This window comes from Capra hircus, chromosome 6, assembly GCF_001704415.2.
Source record: "Capra hircus breed San Clemente chromosome 6, ASM170441v1, whole genome shotgun sequence".
Lineage (NCBI taxonomy): Eukaryota > Metazoa > Chordata > Mammalia > Artiodactyla > Bovidae > Capra > Capra hircus.
In genome coordinates, this window is record NC_030813.1 from 68,827,550 (window position 1) to 68,853,312 (window position 25,763).

The 25,763-nt window shown below is 42.4% G+C and overlaps 1 protein-coding gene across 2 annotated transcripts in view; it reads right to left on the reverse strand.

Annotated features, from left to right (window-relative positions):
* USP46 (ubiquitin specific peptidase 46) overlaps positions 408-25,763 on the reverse strand; it is a 74,573-nt gene continuing 49,217 nt past the window's right edge. For both annotated transcript variants that reach the window (XM_018049455.1, XM_018049454.1), the window contains exons 6-9: positions 11,028-11,111; positions 8,725-8,922; positions 5,228-5,306; positions 408-4,604 (exon numbers count right to left, since the gene is read on the reverse strand). In XM_018049455.1, coding sequence (XP_017904944.1) covers positions 4,503-4,604; positions 5,228-5,306; positions 8,725-8,922; positions 11,028-11,111 — 463 coding nt within the window. In that variant the 3' untranslated portion in view covers positions 408-4,502. The remainder of the gene's footprint in view (positions 4,605-5,227; positions 5,307-8,724; positions 8,923-11,027; positions 11,112-25,763) is intronic.

The window sequence follows — 25,763 nt, forward strand, 5'->3', positions numbered from 1 at the left end:
GGGATGGACGGAACCCGGGAGACTTCAAGGCACACTGCTCTGCTCTTGGTCTATGCGGTTCTATTCCCATCACTGGGCCCAGGAAAATGCATTCAGATGACAATCTCCTGTCCACACAGGGACCCCTTGAAGTAACTGTTGGGGGAAAAAATCCTTAGACATTTTAACAGCAAGCTTGAGTATCAGCCCCGGGGAGCCACATGCTGAGACCACAAGAAATGGGCCCACACTGCCCGCCACCAGGTAGGCCAGGGGTGGGACTGGTGTGCACCCCGATGGGGTCTATGCAGCTCAGACCCTGCCCAGAAGCCTGTGGCTGCTGCCAGTATTGTGGGCAGGGGAAAGCCACACTGACCCTTTCCTAGAAACCAGATGCCCATGAGATCAATGAGCTGGAAGCCACTGCCTTATTTTTAGAATGGATCTTTTATTTCATAACCAATAAAGGGCATTTCCTATGAAACATCTCAGCTAAGCAATTCATTACGCCTAATATACCTACCCTAATTCTGTTTTTCACTGATACTCTCAATTTGCTCTTCCCCAGACCCAGGTTTCTGGATTGTGTTGCCTTTTCTCAACTCAAAAAAGTGGTGAGTAACCTCCAGAACCCTAACTTTCTGAACTTCGACAATAGTGGCAACTTTACTATGATAACCAGAATATCCTCTACAATGCCTCAAAATCAGGCTTGGACTGATTACCTGGACACGAGACTTGCCAATGACTCACATTTTATAAAAAGGATTTTAAATCCATGTGTGTTAACACTACTCAGATATAATTCTCTAGGAAGAGAATTCCTCTTTATTTTTCTGTCAACAACTTTAGAGGCAGGGTATTAAACTGATTGAAGTTTCACAAGATTGACATTATTGCTTAAAGTGCTTGAATTGGTTACATTAAAAAAAAAAAGGTACAGATTATTTTAAATAAAAACTAAAAAAAAAAAATTTTTTTTTTTTTAGCAACAAAGTCAAATGTGCCACACAAATGCAGTAACTATTTTGGTTACACAGAAATGGAAGCCAGAAATAAATTAATATAATACTGGAAAACAAATTTAATTAGGCAGAAATGTAGGAAATAATTTTCCCTGACCCGTGCCACTTACATGAGTGAATCACACTAGTGCTGATAAATGCCTTGACCATATAATAGCAGACGAGGGCAAAACATTTAGTGCACAATATTTTAATACACATGAACATACAAAGTTGATCAAAATGCAATGTTTATAGATAAAATCCATCTTTGTAATAAAGCTACACTCCAATATCTAAAATAAGCCCTAAAGCTCCAGTTATAACATAGTTCATTGTTAGGCATGCCCATGAAAATTAAGGGTATCCATGAAAATAAATGCATAGGGACCATTTCTGTCATTTTTTTCCCCATTTCATCTGAAATCCAAAATATACCAAGCTATAAAACCAATATGACTGGCTTCCTAGACAAAGCACCACTCTCCTGTGGTTTTGCTCCTTGGCTCTCTTCAAACCAGCTCACTTCGTGTTTCTTCGGAATGGAAAATGCATCAGAATAACAAGACTGGGCGTCAGCATTCTACCAACATTTACTTTTAAACACATGACATTTTAGCATACGGTATCATAATCTAGATGTTAAACAAGGAAGTAACCAATAAAGCAAACATTCCTTCTCTTCTGAAAGTGGCAAACACTGTAACTTCTTTTAAAACACCCAGCAGTTAGAAGAAATACAGCAAGCCTGCCCATTCCTGTCAGAAAAATGACACACACAAACCCTCGCCATTTGAGGGACTGTTGCTGAGCTTTTGTGCTATCGTTCACCTCAGAATGGTCTCACACATCCCACAGCATCCCTGCTTCACACAACGAGTGAGGGATGAAAAATAAAGAAGTGTTATGTGCTCTAGTCTTCACACAAAGGGAAATGACTTGGGAGGATGTAGCTGCCTAGTGTTTCTTTCATTTATTAAAGAAGAAGGGGGACGATGATCCCAGATAGTGCGAAAGTTTAAAAAACTGATGGAGTGTTGGTGGATTTGTGTATTTTTATCTCAATTTTCTTTTTCCTGCACCACACGACCATGTTAATGTCTTTGTATTATCTTCAATATTTAGGCAAACATTTATTCATGAATACTGAATTTTAACTGACCTTTTCTACTAAAAGGAATTATTTCAGTTAAATCACTAAGAAAAACTTTTTGCTCATCCAAAAAACCCCAAAAGTACTGAATTTATGACTTAGCACTCAGATAATACTTCTATGAGGGGCTTCCCTGGTGGCTCAGCAGTAGAGAATCTGCCTGCCAATGCAGGAGACTCGGGTTCGATCACTGGGTTGGGAAGATCCCTCGGGGAAGGAAACCCACTTTATTATTCTTGCTGGAAAAGTTCCATGGACAGAAAAGCCTGGAAGGCTACACTCCACGGGGTCACAAAGTCGGACATGACTTTGCGACTAAACAACAAATTAGTTCTATAGGCTTCCAATTGAAACTTTTTTCCTAATAAATTAGCTTCAAGAGTCACTTCAAAGATAATTTTAACAGTGTTTCTCATGTATCACTTCCAACTATATTAGGGATCAGCCATCGTTTTTTTTTAAAACTTTGCAACCTGCAAATATATGGATTATGTATAGTATAAACAGCTCCCTGTATCAGTCACCTTCAATTGAGAAGCATCTCTTCTTAAAAACAGGATGAAAACTCACCTTCCAGGTAAGTGATTACTGCATAAGTCTTGTGGAGGGAAAAAAGACAAAATATTTATAAATATGAATTCGCCTCTAAACAAGGCAAGGTATATTTTCATCACTTGTATAAAACAATAACGAGAAGATCACCCTGTTTTTGTCTTCTCCAGTGAAACGTAAAACATTTCACTTCAAGCATGAACAGATGAAGGGTGGCATGCTTATGGAAGTTGTGAGCAATAAACAGTTCAAGATACTTCAAAGATAAAGAAATCCAGTTTTCATCTAGATAAAGTGCTATGCTCTTAATTGTTGCAAAATGGCCAGTAACATTTTCAATTTCAATTTTAGTTCACATTATGCCACAGTTTGCGTGTTCCTTCGCTGATGTATTAGGTAACAAAGTAACAGGTTCACAGTATATTATAGTGTATGGAAGTCAGCGGTCTTCCCACAGGAAGCTGAGATCTACAACTTAAAAGATTTGTAGGAAACCAAAAACCTGCTCAACAGCAAAACAGCGTATCGAACCTTTTAATAAAAGGCATCGATACTCAAATGATTTAATAAATACACATACAACAAAAGTGAAAAAAAAAAGTAAAACTATGGTGAGATGAGGTTCTTCCAAAATACTCCGTCTTGTCAAACATCCTGGGAGCCTGAGCCAAAGAAATGCTGCCCCTTTGTTCATCCCACCACCTGCCCACTGACACTTCCTCTGACCCACCTGCATCCCCAGCTAACTCCAATATCTCCTCCAGAGAAGGTTCCATGGTAGCCCTGGGCTTGCCAGGACCTGAAATGCTGAAATATGAACTGTTGTACAATGTGGCTGATGGGAGGACAGGTGCAGCACCTTTGTTCTTCCTGGGAAAGGACGGTGTTGGTGCTGCCTGGCTAAGCAGAGCCGGGCGGGTGGCAGTCCCCGTGGTGTCTCAGCCCTACCACCTCTGACCGCGGAACACCAGCGGGGTTGGAAAGATACCCTGGAAAGCTTAGCAGCGCCAGATAAAGGAGAGATACAACTCACAGGACAGAAGAAGAGCATCACTAAAAACAAAGAGCACAGAGCTATTTTCCTGAAACTTGGTTTTGGTAGAAAGAGAAGAAAAGCAACTTTCCACTGTGCACAAAAGCTTCCTCCTCTCGGCTTTGCCTGCCCTGAGCTCCACGTCTCCTCAGCCCCTGGCTTGTAACGGCCGGGTGGGCACAGCTCTGGGCATCCTCGAACAGCTTCTCTTCACCCTGTTCCACCCGGAAGATGAATTCAGTTTCGAGGTTACTCAATTTTAAAACATTTTCACTCGAACAAACTTAAAGCTATAGTTGCAGCTCTAAAAGGTAAGCATCTACCCCATTCTTCTGTCCTTCTGTCAGAAAAGAGGCAGAGAAGCTAAAAATGGGGAGCAATGTTTCCAGGGACAAGTTAAAGGAATGCATTGAAAGGAGACCCCGGAAGCCATTTAGGAAGATTAGCAAAGACCCCAAATAGACTGTCGATGTCTGTAAGAAATGGCATTCTAATTCAGCCAGACAGTGGCATAGTATATACCTGAAACTAAAATTAGCAAATGTTATTCATCTAATCCTTACTACAATCTGATTGCAGTTAACTCTACCTCAGACTAACATAAAACCATGAGTAGTGCTGCTTGTAGAAAAATGAAGGGGGAAGAGAGTCACGCAGCCAGACCACCGAGACTTGGAGTGATGCCGTTCACTGGTGGTCCACTGGAGAGGAGGGACGTCTGCAGAGAGACCAGGTCCGAGTGCATTTTCCCTCACTCGAGTTAGTTCCACAGTCCTTTAAGTTATTCTCTTGACTGATAGAATAAAATATATCCAGATTCTGAATTTTTCGATATATCTGATGTCAGGCCATAGAATTCTTCAATAGCTTGGGCATCTATTTTCTGCAAGAAAGAGAAGTGAAACAACACAATGGTTTAACATGATTACTGGGAGAAGGAAAGAAAGGCTAATGGGATGCACAAGAAAATGGAAGAAACACCATCCTAAACTTGGGAACTTTCAACAGCAAACAGGTAACTCCACAGACTTGATCGAGAGGACATGACGACTCACACTGCAAATCCCTGGGAGAGAATGCCACCCTTTCCGCTATTAGCAACCACAGGTGTGCACTCTTTGAAGAAGACAGGACTTCTGTCTTTCAAACAGTAAACTGTAGGAGCTCTCGGGAATAAGCATAATTCATTCAGGTCATCAAAGCTTATTCCTTTTAGTGCTACCTTAAGTGGGCTCAAATAGACCATGTCTTTTAGGATGGCAAGGAGGTCCCACGTCTGTGGTCGATCAGTTAACAAAAACACAGTATTGATGAGTCCTTGATCTTACCCCTTCTCCCCTTCCAGAGAGGCTGGGGAGCAGGAGAATGTAGTTCTGAGAGAAATGTAAACTGTTTTCAAGTCAGATGACGGGAATACAGGTCTATTTTAGAAAATGTCCATATGCACACATCCCAAAACACTGTCTCCACCCCAGTTCCCTCGGATATAATCATCTGTTTACCAACCTCTACAATGTCGTCGTCAAACAAGAGCCAGAAGCCATGACTTTTCACAATAGTAATATAATGCCCACGATTAGGACCACTGGCAAAGAACAAACAGAAGAATGTTACTAAGTTAACATTTACTTCTTTATAAAACTCTATGTAGCTCTTTATATGCAATGACTTTTTTTGGAGGGGGGGGGGAACAACTATCACTAGGACAGAGAACTTGGAATAAGTCATGTCCACGTCCACATGTCTTTGGCCACAACTCACAGAGAGACACCTGGGTGCTGACACTGTGCTGGGCAAAAGGGAAGGTGAATGAAGCCTCTGTTTCAAAGGATTCACGATCCACTGGGGAAAACAAGACATTCAAATTCAACAAATATTAACACATAATTATTGTACACCCACTATGCTCCATCTAGGTCCATTCAGGCAGTTAGGCAAAAAAAAAAAAAAAAATGCAGTGAATGGGGGCTTCCCTGGTGGTCCAGTGACTCTGTGCTCCCAGTGCAGAGGGCCTGGGTTTGATTCCTGGTCAGGGAACCAGATCCCATGTGCCAAAACACAGTTCACAGGACATCCAGCATGGTGCAACTAAGACCACGTGGTGCAGCCAAATAAATAAATAAATATTAAGACTGGGAGAAAAGCCTCTTCTCTTCTACTTAAACAAACAAAAAAAAGCAGTGAATGAAACAAAGTCCTGCCTTTCCTGAGGTTGAGGGTTGGAGTGGTAATAAACTTAAATACAAATATATTTCAAGGGGTGATACATGTTGAAGAATATAGCAGTGCAACGGGGTGGTGAGTGATAGAGGGAAGGTGCTATGGTGATGATATGAGATGTGAGCAGAAGGAATTTCCCTGAAGGGGAGGAGTGTGTGTGTGTGTGTGTGTGTGTGTTGTGGGTGTGTGTGTGTGTTGTGTGTGTGTCTGTGTGTGTGTGTGAGAGATAGAGGGAGGGAAAGACAAGCCATGAGACCACGTGATGGAAGTTTCAGGAATGGAGAAGAGCAAGTGCAAGGCCTAGGGGATGGGTGGGGGTGGGAACAGTGTGATCAGGGAACAGCTCGAAGAGCCAAGTGAGCTGCAGTGGACGAGGCTTAGGAATGGGCCACTGTGGTTAAGATTACGGACTTCACTGTGAGTGAGCCGGGAAGACACTCGGAAACTTTGAGGAGTGATGTGATCTGATTCAAGTTTTAGAAAGATATTAAACCAAAATGTGTAATAACAAGTAGGAAAACAAAAAGGTACATTATTACACACCACAGAAAAAAGTAGGCCAGACAACCAAACAGCTTCTCCTATGAAGCCAGGTTTGCACAACTGACGGAGTTTTTAACTCTAACTCTGAAGTTTTGTTTTCTCAATGCAACTTTCTCAAAGTTGGAAAGCTGAACCTGCCTTAGTCTGCTTTTTCTTTGCTACACTGCACAGCATGCGGGATGTTAGTTCCCCAGTCAAGGATCAAACCCACATCCTGTGCATTCGAAGTGCAGGGTCTTAACCACTGAACCACCAGGGAAGTCCCTTTAGTTTGCTTTCTTTAAATAAAAGCTACCCCAGAGGATTGTTCACACCTTTCTCCAGCCACTCTCTCCCCTCCCTCTGAGCTCCAGCCCACGGGTCACCTCTGTTTTCACACACATCAGCGTTCTCAGCTGGGGCGTCTGTGCCTGCTGCAGCTCTGCCTGCAAGTGTCCTCACTCATGTCTGCATTCTTGCCTCTTTTTATTCCTTGGGCAGGCTTCAGCTCAAATGTCATCTCAGGAGATAAACCTTTGCTGACCACCTTCCCTGAAGGGGCACCTCCCACTGCTCTCTGTCATCGCCCTCTTCCTTAACTCATGTGTGTGCATAGTCGCTCAGTCACGTCTGACTGTGTGTGACCCCACAGACTGCAGCCTGCCAGGCTCCTCTATCCATGGGGATTCTCTAGGCAAGAATATTGTGGTCGGCTGCCATTTCCTAGTATATACAGAGATGGACATGACTTATTGACTAAACCACCAGGAACACAGAATATACATAGCATATACATAATATATGGGATTCCCTGGTAGCTCAGCTGGTAAAGAATCCACCTGCAATGCAAGAGACCCTGGTTCAATTCCGGGGTCAGAAAGATACCCTGGAGAAGGGATAGGCTACCCACTCCAGAATTCTTGGGCTTTCCTGGTGGCTCAGATGGTAAAGAATCTGTCTGCAATGAGGGAGACCTGGGTTTAATCCCTGGGTTGGGAGGATCCCCTGGAGGAGGGCATGGTTAAATCAAAGAAAACTGTTAAAGAACTCTAATAAATAAATAAATAGAAAATAGATGTGTGTGCATGTATGCTCAGTCACTCAGTCGTGTCCACCTCTTTGGGATTCCATGGACTGTCGCCCACCAGGCTCCTCTGCCCATGGGATTCTCCAGGCAAGAATACTGGAGTGGGTTGCCACGCCCTCCTCCAGGGGATCTTCCCAACCCTGAGGCTCTTTAAAATAATTAGCAGTTAGAAGTATTCTTCAGGGGCAAATAGAAAGGTGGCTTGTAACTGACCAACAAACACAACTTTCTGAGAACTAAGACAATCATCTGTGACTATGGCTCTGCATGGGACAAAACAAGGGCTGCTTCAGGCAGTTACAGTTTCTGATACCAGCCACCCAGTCGAGGAAAGGAAATCACTCCACCCCTCCCCGTGGAACCACCCATCCTCTTGGTAAAGGTCTGTTTACTACCACTCCATCCAGGTAGACGGAGAGGAAAAGACACCTGCTCTGTGACAGGCCCCAATCTGAAGCCTACAAGGGTGACAGCAATGTCGATCCCAGGGAGGGGACACAGATCCATCCCAGCTGAGCAAATAATAGCAACAGGTGAATTTTCAGTAGAGTTTTCACGACTTACACCAAATTATACAATAAAAAATATTTCCTCAAAAGACTTACAGCAAAAACACTTTGCTTCTCCATATCAAGGGCATTTCTCTCCACTCTCTCTTTTTTTTTTTTGATTATGTACTTATTATAGAATACAGGGGAAAGGCTTAAAACTGCCTAAAGAACACTTAAGGATACATTTTAATTATTCAAATGCCAAAAAAGTATTAAATTCCATCCATTGCTTCCAGTCTTTATTTAGGTATCTTAAAACACTTTAGTGATCATACTAAATGAGTAACCTGGTTTGTCAGAAATTAAAATCACAGCACAAACATTTACTTTTCCATGTGATTTCAAATTCTTTGTATCTAATGGAGATTTATTATTTCCCTTATGAGAGAACATTTAAATTATTATTATGCGTTAATTTCCTTTACTTTTAAATTTATTATTTTACTTTATATACATAAGTTTAGAGATTCATTTTGAGGTGACAAACTGGAGCTTAGAGGAAATTCCCCGAAGCGCCATCACCACGGAGTCTCACATCCCTGGCCCCGCCCCTGAAAGATGTGGCAGAGTCCACGTGGCCCAAGGACAGCGCCTCCCTCCACGCGCTCCCTGCCCGCCCTCACCTGCCGCAGTGCACCACCACTGCGACCAGGTCATACATGCGGTCCAGGTTGACTGCATCACTGGAGGTGTTGAAGAGCCGGAGTTCCAGCGGGAAGACCACTCGGTAAGAGAGCTTGGTGTACCTATGGAGCTGCTCCATGTACTTGAACCGCTTGAGGTGCAGGGCCAAAATCATGGGCAGCTTTTTGACTCTCATCCTAAAATAAACCATGCAACAGAAAATCAGCGGCATCCAATGCCTGTGAGTGGGACCAATTATACCACAGCCTGCACAAATGGAGAGCAGGAGGGGTCCAACAAACCTCTAACCAGCAAACAGCCAATCCACGTACCAGAGTAAAAGGATGCTCGCTTGCACAGACTCGGCTAACTGGAGCCTAGTAAGCAGAGAAGAGTGCAGTGGGGCTAGGATGTGGGGGTGGGATCATCTGTTTGGTCAAAGGAGACACCCTAGAACTTACGTACCAATAAAAATATGATGCACAATTGCCCTACGTCACTGCCCTCTGCCTCCCAGGAAGAATGATATTTGGATAATCCCTCAACTCTGAGATAATGGAGAGGAGGGGGACAGTTTTTGAGAAAAGCAGGCTGGGGAAAGGACAAGCAGAGGGTGGGTTCTGTACGTACAGGTTCTGAGAACCGACAAACAGGCATGCCTCAGACATCCACTGCCAACTGGTCACCATCAGATAATCAGGCAAGCTGGGCCCATTCCCCCTCCTTACTCCTGAGCAAGTCATTTCCCTTTTCTGGCTCTCAGAGACTGATTGGCTTAGGGCTATAGTTCTCAAAATAGGCTCGTGAGAGCACGGGAGATGTTAATGGATGCGGGGTTTCTGAGGTCAAGTCAGGATGCTATTCTCCCTTCTGTTCCTAAGTTCCTCCTTGCACATCCACATACCTAAGGCTTTGAGAAATCCTGCAGAAAAGGATTTTCTTTTGTTCGATGCAGCAGTTCCGCAACTTACACAAACATGAAAAGCTCTTTTTTCAACTAGATGACCATTAACATTCTTCAGTAAGAAGTCGCAAAGACAACAGTTTATGGAGATAACTCTGATAGAAATAGAGGATTTTCTGGTTACCTTCGAGGACACCTTCTTTGAAGGTCCTGAATTATTGTAAATGCTGTTTGACTTGTGCATATTTTCCATGAATTATTGTTTGTAAAGGACAAATTTAATAGAATATTATTTAGAAATCTATTGAAAAAAAAAATCCTGTGCATAAAAGTAAGCAAAACCACACCATCAGCAGAAACGTAAGATTTATGGGGATCCCTATTATTTTTTAAGAACACTGCATTTTAATGTATGAAACTTCCAGGGTTGAATAGAATATGCTTTCATGCTCCACTGGAAGACCTAGGATGGCCTTAGGCAGACGTAGTTTAGATTATATGGATGGGGACAGAGATAAACTCCCCAACCACTAATGAATGTTAACTCCCATCTGCCACCACAATGACTAACCTTTCTCCAGTTCTGAGGCACCAAAGAAAGATGTGCATGTTTGGGGATGAAGGGCTGAGAGACTGGTCAGAGAAACTCGTTCAATTTCAGCTCTAGACCCCTCACAGTTTTAGACGGTAGGAATGGGCATCTGTGAGTTATCCTGAATATGCCACAAACCATGGACAGGATAAACTTAACTCATGGTAAAGCTTCACAGGATAGTAAAAATGTCAAGATTTTTGGCTTCTGGGGACAGAACATAGGGAAGGACAATTATTTCACATTGTTCAAGACCTGTAACTGGCCAGTGCTGGTAAAAAGACGGGCAACCTTGGGTCTTGTATCAACTCTGAATATGATAACTTTCTTTTTACCCATCCATAGACTGATGTTATTGATTTCCTCATGCTTCCTTATTAAATGATTAGTATTACTTGCCTCTTCTATCTTCTAAATAAGAAGTTCCAACATTAGGCAATACTAACAGTACTATTGGGTGACCACTATGTGTTATGTACTATGCTAAGTCATTTTTATGATTCACCTTTAATCCCAAGAGGACAGTGATCACACTTGCTCACCACTTGTTTACCCAGCATGAGTATCTGGCACACTGAATCAATGAATGAACAAACAAACAGATGAACACATGATCAGATGAATGGGCAACTTCCCCAGGTAGGCATTCTTATCGTATTCTACCAGTGAAGAAGGTAACTGACTTCTCCAAAGCTACTTGGTTACAAGCCCTAGGAACTGGGATTCAAAAATCAGATCTGTCAGGCTCCACAGTCTGGTCCCTTCTGCGGATAGGACGCCACCCCCTGGGCTAAACCCTTACGTACCTTTTCTGGGCCTCTTGTTTGCTGCAGCATGTTTCACAATAATACTTCTGTTCACTACACAGTGTTTCTGTGTTGCTGAAATCTCTGCAAAGAGAAATATTTTCAACTTAACAGAAGTCCAAAATGTATTCAGCTTACCACGTCCTAAACTCTCTATTACCTGTAGGGTAATTTTTAAGTGAATGTGGGTAAAGAAGTAATGAGAAAAGATTCTTCTTGGGAGCAAGTGCTATGATGATTAGAGCATGTTCACTGGGCTGGGTTATGATTTCACCATGAAAGATTTTCAAGTAAGCTTTATTTAATGGGACACAGATAGATCTAAATTAGGGTTTCCAACTGATTCAGGAAAAACAAAAAAACAGAAACTCAAGGTTTTTAAGAAACAGTACCCGAAAACTGGAGATGAAAATTATAATAGAAAAATACTAACTATAGTAAAAGCCAACCATTACAGTGAAAGTCAAATCCAAAAAACCATCATACAAAATGCTAGGAGACATTACTACATGGTTAGTGAAAAACGATCTGTCTTAGGTGGTCTACATTTTCAAAGAGCACGAAAGATAATAAAATTTAAATCGTATTCAATGGCCCTTATATTGAACTCAGAAAATCTTAAATTATCAGGAGATGACTACCAACCCCCTGCTCCCCTCCTGCCCACATGCTGGACGATAAGAACTCCCAACCACCTCCTCCTGAGAACAAACGCCATTGGGATGCTATGTCAGTATTCACCTTATCGTAAGATCTTACTGTGCTACTGACAGCTTTCATTTTTTAAAATGTCACGGCTTTTCATTCTTCTCTGGCCATCAAGATTCTACTCAGCATTCCTGGGGTACTGCCTCAAAGGCTGAATAGAATATCCAGAATATTGTAACACCCTGGAGTCTTGAAAAAGGCCGTGACGTTTCCTTATTCACAGGGAGTGTCCTAGCACTAGATCGACCAGCTTTTACCAAACATAAAAAATTATTTACATGGTGTTACTAACTCAACCACTTAAATAGAGCTTATCAAGAGAATACATAGATTATTCATTCATTAGATTCCCCAGTGGCTATCAACCATACCCTGGACTGGGTGCTGGGGATCCACAGAGAACGCCTGCCCTCACAGTACACAGGGTTACCAGAGACACACGCAATGAGCCATTTACAACAGTGTTCAGTGCAGGTGAAACATACATCATTTCATACTACTGACTCCCCTACCTAAAGCTCTTGGATAGTTTCTTGGTGAATTCAGGAATAAAATCCAAATTTCTTTTTTAACTTCTTAAAAAATTTATTTGACTGTGCTGGCTCTTAAGTTGCAGCATGTGAGATCTAGTTCCCAGGCCAGGGATCAAACCCACTCCCCTGCATTGGGGGCGCCGAGTCTCAGCCACTGGACCACCAAGGAAGTCCCTAAAATCCACATTTCTTGCTATGCCAACAGACTGTCTGCTCTTCTGACCCGTCTCCAGCCTTCCCGCCTCCTTCACGCTGCTCCAGTCCCACCGGCTGGCCTTCTCTGCAGCTCCAGGGAGCCTTGCTCTCCCTGCTCCAGTCCCACCGGCTGGCCTTCTCTGCAGCTCCAGGGAGCCTTGCTCTCCCTGCTCCAGGGCATTTGCTAGTGCCATTTTTCTCTGCACTAACAGCTTTTTCCAGATGCTTCCATCGCTGGCCCTGCTCATTGTTCAGAGCTCAGCTTCTACGTCACCTCTTTGGAAAGGACTTCCCCAGTCACTCTCTCCAAACCCATCCAGCCCCTACTCTGTTGCTGTCTTGTTTTCCTCTGAGCACTTATCACTATCTGAAACATCCTCCTAGTTGCTGGATGATACGGGTATGGGCAGTGACCGTGTCTGTCTCACTCACTGCCAGGGTCCCAGCACTGAGGATGGGCCTGACACACAACAGCACTCAACGATGTGTGCTGGCTGAACAAAGGGAAACGCATGTATACAAAGTCCCCAGCAAAGTACAGAGGATGGAGAAATGAACTTGAACTGGGGCAATTCAGGATGTTTCCTCAAGGGGTGATATCTGAGTCAGATTCTCAAAAAGGGAACGTGAACCAAGGGATTAAGAGTCCAGGATTCCAGACAGAGTGAAGGCCATGACCAAGAGGCATGAACACAAGGTACAGAGCACGCTTCTTAGAAGCTGTGTGGACCCTGTGACTCTCTAACTTGTCTCTGTGGGCTTATGGACCATTTATGGCAGCACTCTGGAGGAAGGACTGGAGGGAGTCGAAAAGCAAAAACACAGTTTAGAAGGCAAGTATACGCAACCTTCAGACTCCAAGTGCCTGGTACCTGATACAGACTCAAACTCAGCTGAATGAATACTGCTCAGCTCTTCATGGAGTAACTGTTGTGAAATCTCTTCTTGGTCTGCACAAGATTTACTGGGGTAGAACAGAGCAACCAAGAAGGGGCAGTGAGTCTGGGTGAGGGTGGAGAGTCATAGTTTTGGAATGTCTACCACAGACAAACCTCTCCTCTGTCCTACTAAAGAATCAGAGTAAGTCAGGCAACAACACTGTAAATAAGGTACACTCCAATAAAAGTTAATTAAAAAAAAGACCTCAGGCAAGTACAACAAATAAGAAATTAAACACTTTCTACTCAAATTTCTCAATTAAAAAAAAAAGTTTTTGTAGATCCACAAAGGTAAAAACATAGCAGAAGTTGGTACTTAAAGACCCGATTCACCATCCTGCCCAGCCCTAGATGACTGGAAGCTTGTTGCCACAGGAGAGGCAGGACAAAGCCTTCAGAGCATCTGTGAGTCAAGAACTGGAAAATGTGGCTAAGTTAGAGAGACGGAGTGGCCCCAGCAGGAAACTGAGGCACAGCGGATCTGTCAGATAATGCTGTACAGTTGTTGGAATAAAAGAGGGCAACAAATGTTGAGGAAACTCCTCGATGAGGAAATCAAAAAGGAGAGGCTGCTGCTGCTGCTAAGTCGCTTTAGTCGTGTCCAACTCCGTGCGACCCCACAGATGGCAGCCCACCAGGCTCCTCCGTCCCTGGGATTCTCCAGGCAAGAACACTGGAGTGGGTTGCCATTTCCTTCTCCAATGCATGAAAGTGAAACGTGAAAGTGAAGTTGTTCAGTCGTGTCCAACTCTAAGCAACCCCATGAACAAGAGGAGAAGAGAAAGGTCTTTTAGACACTCGGGATAAATTACATCAAAGCACAGAGGAGAGGTTATTGGGAAAGCACAAAACTCTGTATTTTTTGAAAAAGAGTCAAAGAAACACTTTTTAAAAATATACTTGGGGAGCAAGTCTAATATGAAACATATACCTTCATAAGAACTATAAAGCCTAATGGAAATGTACACAAGAAAACTTGAAAAAAATGGAGAATGACTATATTTCCAGCTGAGATGGCTACAGGTTGTAAGAATAGCTATCATGACCAAGGTAATGTCTATGTTTGAGAGAAAACATTTTTTATTTAAATCTTAACCTTTCACTCAACACATTAGCTCAAAAATTGATTTAAAAAAATTCTCAGGGGCGGTCCTAAGATGGCGGAGGAATAGGACGGGGAGGCCACTTTCTCGCCCACAAATTCATCAAAAGAACATTTGAAAGCCGAGCAAATTCCATAAAACAACTTCTGAATGCTGGCAGAGGACATCAGGCACCCAGAAAGGCAGCCCATTGTCTTCAAAAGGAGGTAGGACAAAATACAAAAGATAAAAAGACAAAAGAGGTAGGGACGGAAATCCCTCCCGAGAAAAGAGTCTTAAAAAAAGAGAAGTTTCCAAACACCAGGAAACTCTCTCTGGCGGGTCTATGGCGAGCCTTGGAATCTCAGAGGGCAAAATAACCAGGAGGAAAAATAAATAAAAAATTAAAACCCACAGATTACGTGCCTGACAGCAAGTGGAGGAGGAGGAGGAGGAGGAGCCCAGATGCTCGCATCGCCCACTAGCAAGCAGGGGCTGGACACGGAGGTGCGGGCTGCATTGCTTAGGGTAAGGACCTCGCCTGAATGCCCTGAGGGCAATCTGAGGGAACTAGCTTGAGACAGCAACCCAGACTGGAATAGCTATCGGTGGCTCAGTCGGTAAAGCTCTGTCTACAATATGGGAGACCTGAGTTCGATCCCTGAATTGGGAAGATCCCCTGGAGAAGGAAATGGCAATCTACTCCAGGACTATTGCCTGGAAAATCCCATGGACAGAGGAGCCTGGTAGGCTACAGTCCATGGGGTCGGAAAGAGTCGGACACGACTGAGCAACTTCACTTTCACTTTCAAGACACCGCCAGCCTTGCTCATAAAACAAAGGACTGAGCAGACCTAGCCGGCTGAGGATCGGCCCATCCCCCACCGGAGGCAGGCAGGCGAGGGCAGCCAGAGCTGGAAGGGGGCAATACTGGCCCCAGAGAGGCATCCTATACCAAACTGCAAGCTGACGTCATTGCTAACCAAGACTTCTTGGGATTCTGGATGGTCAACATCCTCTGGGAGAGTTGCAGACAGAGATCAGCTCCCCAGAAGAGACACACGGCACACGGCACACCTGAGAAGGCATGCCCGTTGTACACCCAGAAAACCGAGTGGCTGGGACGGGGGAGGCGATAAGTCACAGCCTTCAACTGGGACCAACTGCGCTCACCAAGCACCTGGTCACCTGAGCTGCTCGGACCTGGAAGGGCACAAAACGCAGGCCCAACCAAGTCTGCACCTTTGTGGAGTACCTGAGAACCTGAACCTGAGTGGCTTAGACCTGGGGACTGCATGAAACCCAGGGCCTGCATCAGACAGTTCCTGGCAGAGCAACCTAGAGCCTGAGTAGTATAGACTGGGAAAGCACACATGCCGTGAGCAGAGGCAAACCCAGTGTGACTGAATCACTGTGAGCACATGCCACTGATATTTGTTTGCAGGGTTCCTCCCTCCCCACAGCACGACTGAACAAGTGAGCCTAAAAAAAGTGACCTCCACCACCCGCCTTGTGTCAGGGCGGAAATTAGACACTGAAGAGACCAGCAAACAGAAGAAGCTGAAATAAACAGAGGGAACCACTCTGGAAGTGACAGGCACAATAGATTAAAACCCTGTAGTTAGCACCAACTCCATAGGAAGGGGTCTGTAGACCTTGAGAAGTATAAGCTGGACCAAGGAACTATCTGAAAATGAACTGACCCCACACTATCTGCAACAGTTCCAGAGAAAGTCATAGATATATTTTTACTATAATCATTTTTTAAATTAAAAACATTTTTTTTAATTTTTAAGTCCCCTATTATTTCTTTAATTTTCATTTTTATAACCTACTATTACCTTGCCAAAAAAAAGACCCTATTTTTAAAGTAAACTTCATATATATATATTTTATAATTTTTGTGACTTTTTTTTAATATTCTATTTTTGAGAATCTAACCTCTACTCTAGATTTTTAATCTTTGCTTTTTGGTATTTGTTATCAATTTTGTATCTTTAAGAACCCAATCTTCAGTACCCATTTTAACTTGGGTGCGAGATTACTGGCTTGACTGCTCTCTCCCCCTTTGGACTCTCCTTTCTCTCCACCAAGTCGCCTCTATCTCCTCCCTCCCCCTTTTCTTCTTTACCCAACTCTGTCAATCTCTGTGTGTTCTGGGCTGTGGAGAACACTTAGGGAACTGATTACTGGCTGGATCTCTCTCTCTCCTTTTGATTCCCCCTTTTATCCCCCTGGCCACTTCTGTCTCCTTCCTCCCTCTTCTCTGTGTAACTTCGTGAACATCTCTGAGTGGTCCAGACTGTGGGGCGCACATAGGGAAGTGATTACTGGCTAGCTTGCTCTCACCCGTTTTGATTCCCCCCCTTCTCCTCCTGGTCACCTCTATCTCCCTCCTCCCTCTTCTCTTCTCCATGTAACTCTGTGTACCTCTCCAGGTGTCCCTCACTGTGGAGAAACTTTTCATCATTAACCTAGAGGTTTTATCATCAGTACTGTATAGATGGAGAAGTCTTGAGGCTACTGTAAGAATAAGACTGAAAACCAGAGGCAGGAGGCTTAAGTCCAAATCCTGAGAACACGAGAGAACTCCTGAATCCAGGAAACATTAATCGATAGGAGCTCATCAAATGTTTCTATACCTACACTGAAACCAAGCACCACCCAAGAGCCAACAAGTTCCAGAGCAAGACATACCATGCAAATTCTCCAGCAACATGGGAACACAACCATGAGCTTCAATATACAGGCTGCCCAAAGTCACACCAAACCCACTGACATCTCAAAACTCATTACTGGACACTTCATTGCACTCTAGAGAGAAGAAATCCAGTTCCACCCACCAGCTTCCCTAACCAGGAAACCTGGACAAGCCACCCATCCAACCTCACCCACAGCAAGGAACCTCCACAATAAAAAGGAACCACAAACTGCCAGAATACAGAAAGGCCACCCCAAACACAGCAATATAAACAAGATGAAAAGGCAGAGAAATACCCAGCACGTAAAGGAACAAGATAAATGCCCACCAAACCAAACAAAAGAGGAAGAGATAGGGAATCTACCTGATAAAGAATTCCAAATAATGATAGTGAAAATGATCCAAAACCTTGAAAACAAACTGGAGTTAAAGATAAATAGCCTGGAGACAAGGATCGAGAAGATGCAAGAAAGAACTTCCCTGGTGGCTTGGTAAAGCATCTGTCTGCCTACAATGTGGGAGACCTGGGTTCAATCCCTGGGTCGGGAAGATCTCCTGGAGAAGGGAATGGCAACCCACTCCAGTATTCTTGCCCCACCCCCACCAAAAGCAGCTCAAAGAAGTATTTTGGGCTTCCCTGATAGCTCAGTTGGTAAAGAATCTACCTGCAACACAGGAGACCCTGGTTCGATTCCTGGGTCGGGAAGATCCGCTGGAGAAGGGAAACGCTACCCACTCCAGTATTCTGGCCTCAAGAATTCCATGGACAGTCCATGAGGTCTCAAAGAGTTGGACACGACTGAGCCACTTTCACTTTCAAACTAACAATTGGCCCCATAATAATCATAGAGATAATAATCACAGAAGAAATAAAGAGTCAATACATAATGAATAATCCAATAACTGAGATCAAAAACACTCTGGAGGGAACCAACAGTAGAATAACGGAGGCAGAAGATAGGATAAGTGTGGTAGAAGATAGAATGGTAGAAATAAATGAATCAGAGAGGAAAAAAGAAAAAAGAATTAAAAGAAATGAGGACAACCTCAGAGACCTCTGGGACAATGTTAAATGCCCCAACATTCAAACCATAGGAGTCCCAGAAGAAGAAAAAAAGACAGACCATGAGAAAATACTTGAGGAGGTAATAGTTGAAAACTTCCTTAAAATGGGGAAGGAAATAATCACCAAAGTCCAAGAAACCCAGAGTCCCAAACAGGATAAACCCAAGGCGAAACACCCCAAGACACATATTAATCAAATGAACAAAGATCAAACACAAAGAACAAATATTAAAAGCAGCAAGGGAAAAACAACAAATAACACACAAGGGGATTCCCATAAGGATAACAGCTGATCTTTCAATAGAAACTCTTCAGGCCAGAAGGGAATGGCAGGACATACTTAAAGTGATGAAAGAAAATAACCTACAGCCCAGATTACTATACCCAGCTAGGAAATATGAAGGAGAAATCAAAAGCTTTACAGACAAGGAAAAGCTGAGGGAATTCAGCACCACTAAACCAGCTCTCCAACAAATGCTAAAGGATCTTCTCTAGACAGGAAACACAGAAAGGGAGTATAAATTCGAACCCAAAGCAATAAAGTAAATGGCAACGGGATCAAACTTATCAATAATTACCTTAAATGTAAATGGGTTGAATGCCCCAACCAAAAGACAAAGACTGGCTGAATGGATACAAAAACAAGATCCCTATATATGTTGTCTACAAGAGACCCACCTTGAAACAAGGGACACATACAGACTGAAAGTGAAGGGCTGAGAAAAGATATTCCATGCAAATAGAGACCAAAAGAAAGTAGGAGTAGCAATACTCATATTAGATAAAATAGACTTTAAAACAAAGGCTGTGAAAAGAGACAAAGAAGGCCACTACATAATGATCAAAGGATCAATCCAAGAAGAAGATATAACAATTATAAATATATATGCACCCAACATAGGAGCACCACAATATGTAAGACAAATGCTAATAAGTATGAAAGGGGAAATTAACAATAACACAATAATAGTGGGAGACTTTAATACCCCACTCACACCTATGGATATATCAACTAAATAGAAAATTAACAAGGAAACACAAACTTTAAATGATACAATAGACTAATTAGACCTAATTGATACCTATAGGACATTTCACTCCAAAACAATGAATTTCACCTTTTTCTCAAGCGCACACGGAAACTTCTCCAGGAAGGACACATCCTGGGCCATAAATCTAGCCTTGGTAAATTCAAAAAAATTGAAATCATTTCAAGCATCTTTTCTGACCACAATGAAGTAAGATTAGATGTCAATTACAGGAGAAAAACTATAAAAATTCCAACATATGGAGGCTGAACAACACGCTGCTGAATAACCAACAAATCACAGAAGAAATCACAATATGCATAGAAATGAATGAAAATGAAAACATAACAACCCAAAACCTATGGGATACTGTAAAAGCAGTGCTAAGGGGAAGGTTCATAGCAATACAGGATTACCTCAAGAAACAAGAAAAAAGTCAAATAAATAACCTAACTCTACACCTAAAGCAACTAGAAAAGGAAGAAATTAAGAAACCCAGGGTTAGTAGAAGGAAAGAAATCTTAAAAATTAGGGCAGAAATAAATGCAAAAAAAAGCAAAAGAGACCATAGCAAAATTCAACAAAGCCAAAAGCTGGCTGTTTGACAAGATAAGTAAAATTGACAAACCATTAGCCAGACTCATGAAGAAACAAAGAGAGAAAAATCAAATCAACAAAATTAGAAGTGAAAATGGAGAGATCACAACAGACAACACAGAAATACAAAGGATCATAAGAGACTATTATTAGCAACTATATGCAAATAAAATGGACAACTTGGAAGAAATGGACAAATTCTTAGAAAAGTACAACTTTTCAAAACTGAACCAGGAAGACATAGAAAATCTTAACAGACCCATCACAAGCAGGGAAATTGAAACTGTAATCAGAAAATCTTCCAGCAAACAAAAGCCCAGGACCCGATGGCTTCACATCTGAATTCTACCAAAAATTTAGAGAAGAGCTAACACCTATCCTATTTAAACTCTTCCAGAAAATTGCAGAGGAAGGTAAACTTCCAAACTCATTCTATGAGGCCACCATCACCCTAACACCAAAACCTGACAAAGATGCCACAAAAAAAGAAAACTACAGGTCAATATCACTGAAGAACATAGACGCAAAAATCCTTAACAAAATTCTAGCAAACAGAATCCAACAACATATTAAAAAGATCATACATCATGACCAAGTGGGCTTTATCCCAGGGATGCAAGGATTCTTCAATAACCGCAAATCAATCAATGTAATACATCACATTAACAAATTGAAAAATAAAAGCCATATGATTATCTCAATAGATGCAGAGAAAGCCTCTGACAAAAATCAACATCCATTTATGATAAAAACCCTCCAGAAAGCAGGAATAGAAGGAACATACCTCAACATCATAAAAGCTATATATGACAAACCCACAGCAAACATTATCCTCAATGGTGAAAAATTGAAAGCATTTCTGCCAAAGTCAGGAACAAGACAAGGGTGCCCACTTTCACCACTACTATTCAACATAGCTTTGGAAGTTTTGGCCACAGCAATCAGAGCAGAAAAAGAAATAAAAGGAATCCAGATTGGAAAAGAAAAAGTAAAACTTTCACTGTTTGCAGATGACATGATCCTCTACATAGAAAACCCTAAAGATTCCACCAGAAAATTACTAGAGCTCATCAATGAATATAGTAAAGTTGCAGGATATAAAATCAACACACAGAAATCCCTTGCATTCCTATACACTAACAGTGAGAAAACAGAAAGAGAAATTAAGGAAACAATTCCATTCACCATTGCAACAAAAAGAATAAAATACTTAGGAATATATCTACCTAAAGAAACAAAAGACCTATATATACAAAACTATAAAACACTGATGAAAGAAATCAGAGGACACAAATAGATGGAGAAATATACTGTGTTCATGGATCAGAAGAATCAATATAGTGAAAATGAGTATACTACCCAAAGCAATCTACAGATTCAATGCTATCCCTATCAAGCTACCAGCGGTATTTTTCACAGAGCTAGAACAAATAATTTCACAATTTGTATGGAAATACAAAAAAAACCTTGAATAGCCTAAGCAATCTTGAGAAAGAAGAATAGAACTGGAGGAATCAACCTGCTTGACTTCAGGCTATACTACAAAGCCACAGTCATCAAGAGAATATGGTACTGGCACAAAGACAGAAATATAGATCAACAGAACAAAATAGAAAGCCCAGAGATAAATCCACACACCTCTGGACACCTTATCTTTGACAAAGGAGGCAAGAATATACAATGGATTAAAGATAATCTCTTTAACAAGTGGTGCTGGGAAAACTGGTCAACCACTTGTAAAATAATGAAACTAGAACACTTTCTAACACCATACACAAAAATAAACTCAAAATGGATTAAAGATCTAAACATAAGACCAGAAACTATTAAACTCCTAGAGGAAAACAGGCAAAACACTCTCCAACATAAACCATAACAGGATCCTCTCTGACCCACCTCCTAGAATATTGGAAATAAAAGCAAAAATAAACAAATGGGACCTAATTGAAATTAAAAGCTTCTGCACAACAAGGAAACTATAAGCAAGCTGAAAAGACAGCCTTCTGAATGGGAGAAAATAATAGCAAACGAAGCAATGGACAAAGAATTAATCTCAAAAATATTCAAGCAACTCCTGCAGCTCAATTCCAGAAAAATAAGCGACCCAATCAAAAATGGGCCGAAGAACTAAATAGACATTTCTCCAAAGAAGACATAAAGATGGCTAACAAACACATGAAAAGATGCTCAACATCACTCATTATTAGAGAAATGCAAATCAAAACCACAATGAGGTACCATTTCACGCCAGTCAGAATGGCTGCTATCCAAAAGTCTACAAGCAGTAAATGCTGCAGAGGGTGTGGAGAAAAGGGAACCCTCTTACACTGTTGGTGGGAATGCAAACTAGTACAACCACTATGGAGAACAGTGCAGAGATTCCTTAAAAAACTGGAAATAGAACTGCCATACGACCCAGCAATCCCACTGCTGGGCATACACACCGAGGACACCAGAATTGAAAGAGACACATGTACCCCAATGTTCATCACAACACTCTTTATAATAGCCAGGACATGGAAGCAACCTAGATGTCCATCAGCAGACGAATGGATAAGAAAGCTGTGGTACATATACACAATAGAATATTACTCAGCCATTAAAAATAATACATTTGAATCAGTTCTAATGAGGTGGATGAAACTGGAGCCTATTATACAGAGTGAAGTAAGCCAGAAAGAAAAACACCAATATAGTATACTAATACATATGGAATTTAGAAAGATGGTAATGATAACCCTGTATGTGAGACAGCAAAAGAGACACAGATGTATAGAATAGTCTTTTGGACTCTGTGGGAGAGGGAGAGGGTGGGATGATTTGGGAGAATGGCATTGAAACGTAAATTATCATATGTGAAATGAATCGCCAGTCCAGGTTTGATGCATGATATAGGCTGCTCGGGGCTGGTACACTGGGACGACCCAGGGGGATGGGATGGGGAGGGAGGTGGGAGAGGGGTTCAGGATGGGGAACACATGTACACCCATGGCAGATCCATGTCAATGTATGGCAAAACCAGTACAATGTTACCAAGTTTAAAAAAAAATTCTCAAGCTAAGGAGGTCTCTCAATAATTTCATGTTATGATGCACATTTAAAAAATAGTGGCAAAAGAAAAACAAAAACAAAACAAACAACAACAAAAATAGTGCCACATAGAAAGGAGCTGGGGTACACTGACACAGCTGCTCTGCCAGCAGCCCCAGGCTCTGCCTGGTAGTTGAGGGCATCTACACACACCTGTAACCTATCTTCCATGGCATATAAGCTAGGAAGCTTTGTTCTAGAATCTACAGCAGTGGTTCACTCGGCTGCTCATCAGAATCACCAGGGGAGCTTTCAAAACAATCTCAGTCCCCCATCACTCTGTCCCAAGCCAAGTTACATGAGAAAGTCTCCAAGAACCAGAGGCACCATTGTTCTTAAAACTCCCTAGGCGGTTCCAATATGCTCGGCGGGCTGAGAGCCACTGTCCCCAGTGCTTTGCAAATACGAACACGTATGGGAGTCACCTGGAAATCTTGTCCAAGTGCAGGCACGGACTCGTGCACTCATTCTTAAAGGTGACCAGAGATTCTGCCCTACTAATGACCCAGGTAATGTCAACTGCAATGGCCTGCAGACCCCTATTCGAGTAGCAAAGATCTAGGGCAGCAGTTCTCAAACTCTGGCGGTATCAAAACCATCTGGAAAATTAAGGAACAGTAGATGCCCAGGCTCACAGAAGTTAAATATCACCTGCCGCTGCTGCTGCTAAGTCGCTTCAGTCGTGTCCAACTCTGTGCAACCCCAGAGACAGCAGCCCACCAGGCTCCCCTGTCCCTGGGATTCTCCAGGCGAGAACACTGGAGTGGGTTGCCATTTCCTTCTCCAATGCATGAAAGTGAAAAGTGAAAGTAAAGTCGCTCAGTCGTGCCCAACTCTTAGCGACCCCATGGACTGCAGCCCACCAGGCTCCTTCATCCATGGGATTTTCCAGGCAAGAGTACTGGAGTGGGTTGCCATTAGGCCTCCATTTTTACCAACTTCCCCAGATGATTCTGATATGCACCAAAGTTTGAGAACTACTGACTCAAGTGTTAAAGAAGGTTAAGAAAAAGAAATCCACAAGAAAGATGTGTCAGATATTAGCAAATACCATATATGAGAAATAGCCAAAACTAAGACACAAGCCAGATAAACAGAGAAACTGACAGATAAGCATATGGCAAGAGATTTGTGATAGAGTTCCATATAAACTTGGCACAGAGAAGTTTCCAAAATGAAAAGACATTTTTTTAAAAAGGAAGAGTAATTTTAAAATACAGCTTTGGGAGAACTAAAAAACGCTGACCTCCCTGGCCCTGGGAGAATGGGCATTTTTAATGAGAGGAGGACAGAGGAAGAGGAAAGTGGTGTCAGAGCACGAAGCCCTTTGAGGAGAAAGGTACGTTTCTGTGCAGGAGCCACAGGGAGGGACTAAGGCCCTGAAGTGAAAGACAAAAAATACCCAAAAGGACAGGGGGGTAAGATAAACACGTATTTTAAGTTTTTGCCTGAGGCCATCCCTGAACTTTTCAAAAGAAAATAGGAGGAAATTTCTCAGTATCCTATGATGCAGATGGCTCACTCTGCCTGCCTAAGACACAGTGCTGAGATGCGAAATATCAGAAGTATAGCTCAGCTGCAATATGGCTTTAATGGCTTCTCTAAACCTGTTTCCTGAATAACCACTGTTTATATCATCATTTCTCTGGGATAAAAGTTCATTGAAAACACGTTGTAATTGATCACCTAAAGCCCTTCTGGACGAAGGTGGCAGAAGTCTTAACATTTAAATCCTACAATTTTAGCTTGATTTTTAACTATTTTCAATATCAAAATAAATGATAAGGCTATCACTCCAGAAGAGATATGCAGGCATGATGTTAAAGAAGACAACTCATAATTCTAGTTTGAAAAATAAATCCTCAAGAATGCAAACCACATTAAGCCATGAAAGGGGCCAAAAAAGATCATAATCATTCCTTCTCTTTTGTCTCAAACAGAAAAAGTTAACGGATCAGCTGGCATCATTTATTTCCTGGAACTCTCTCCTGCACTTTGTTCCTCTGGGAGAGGCAGGAAAGCTGCCACCGCTGCCCCAGAACTCTCAGTGGTGAACAGCAACACTTGGCAGGCTTCTCTCTGTTGGGGAGGTGAGCTCTTAGGTATCGATGAAGGCAGGTCCAGGTAAGTCAGCCAACGTCTATTTTCAGGATGATGTACTAAGGGGGAGGGGCAGGCCCTTGAGGAATATCAGCCTGGACAATCAGATGAGAATCTGATGTTGTTCAAAATGTATTGTGAGGCTATTCTGTACCTACCCATCCCGGCTTTAAGGCCTCCAAATGTCTCGAGCCTGCCTTCATCAGGTATGCATTGCCAATGTACATATTTCCTCCAGAAAAAAAAAAGTGGGGGAACTTAGTTCTGGGTTACATTTGTCTGTAACAAGGCTCCCCAATGGTTGAAATTCTTAGCTGGTCTCAAAGCTACAGCCACTGCCATCTGCCCTCCTGAACAGCCCAGGAATTTCTTAGAAGGGAGGGGAAGCAGCCAGCCTCCTAGCTCCCCTTCTCCAAGGGGAATGGGCAGGTAATATCCTTTCTTCTGCTCCCTCACCTATGACCAGCTCTGGCATAACTTTATAGCTTTTTCACCTCCTTGTGATCACAAAACCCTGAGGAAATCAAAACTGGCTTCTTTTCACAGGAATATTAAGAGTCCATGCCAAAAACAGAACCAATCAGAAGAAACAAAAAATGCTATCCTGGCCTGCAAAATGCTTTGCAGAGACCATAAATGTGTCCTGGACACCTGGACCCAAGGCATCTGGAGACAAGTGATGAAATGCCAGACCAGCAG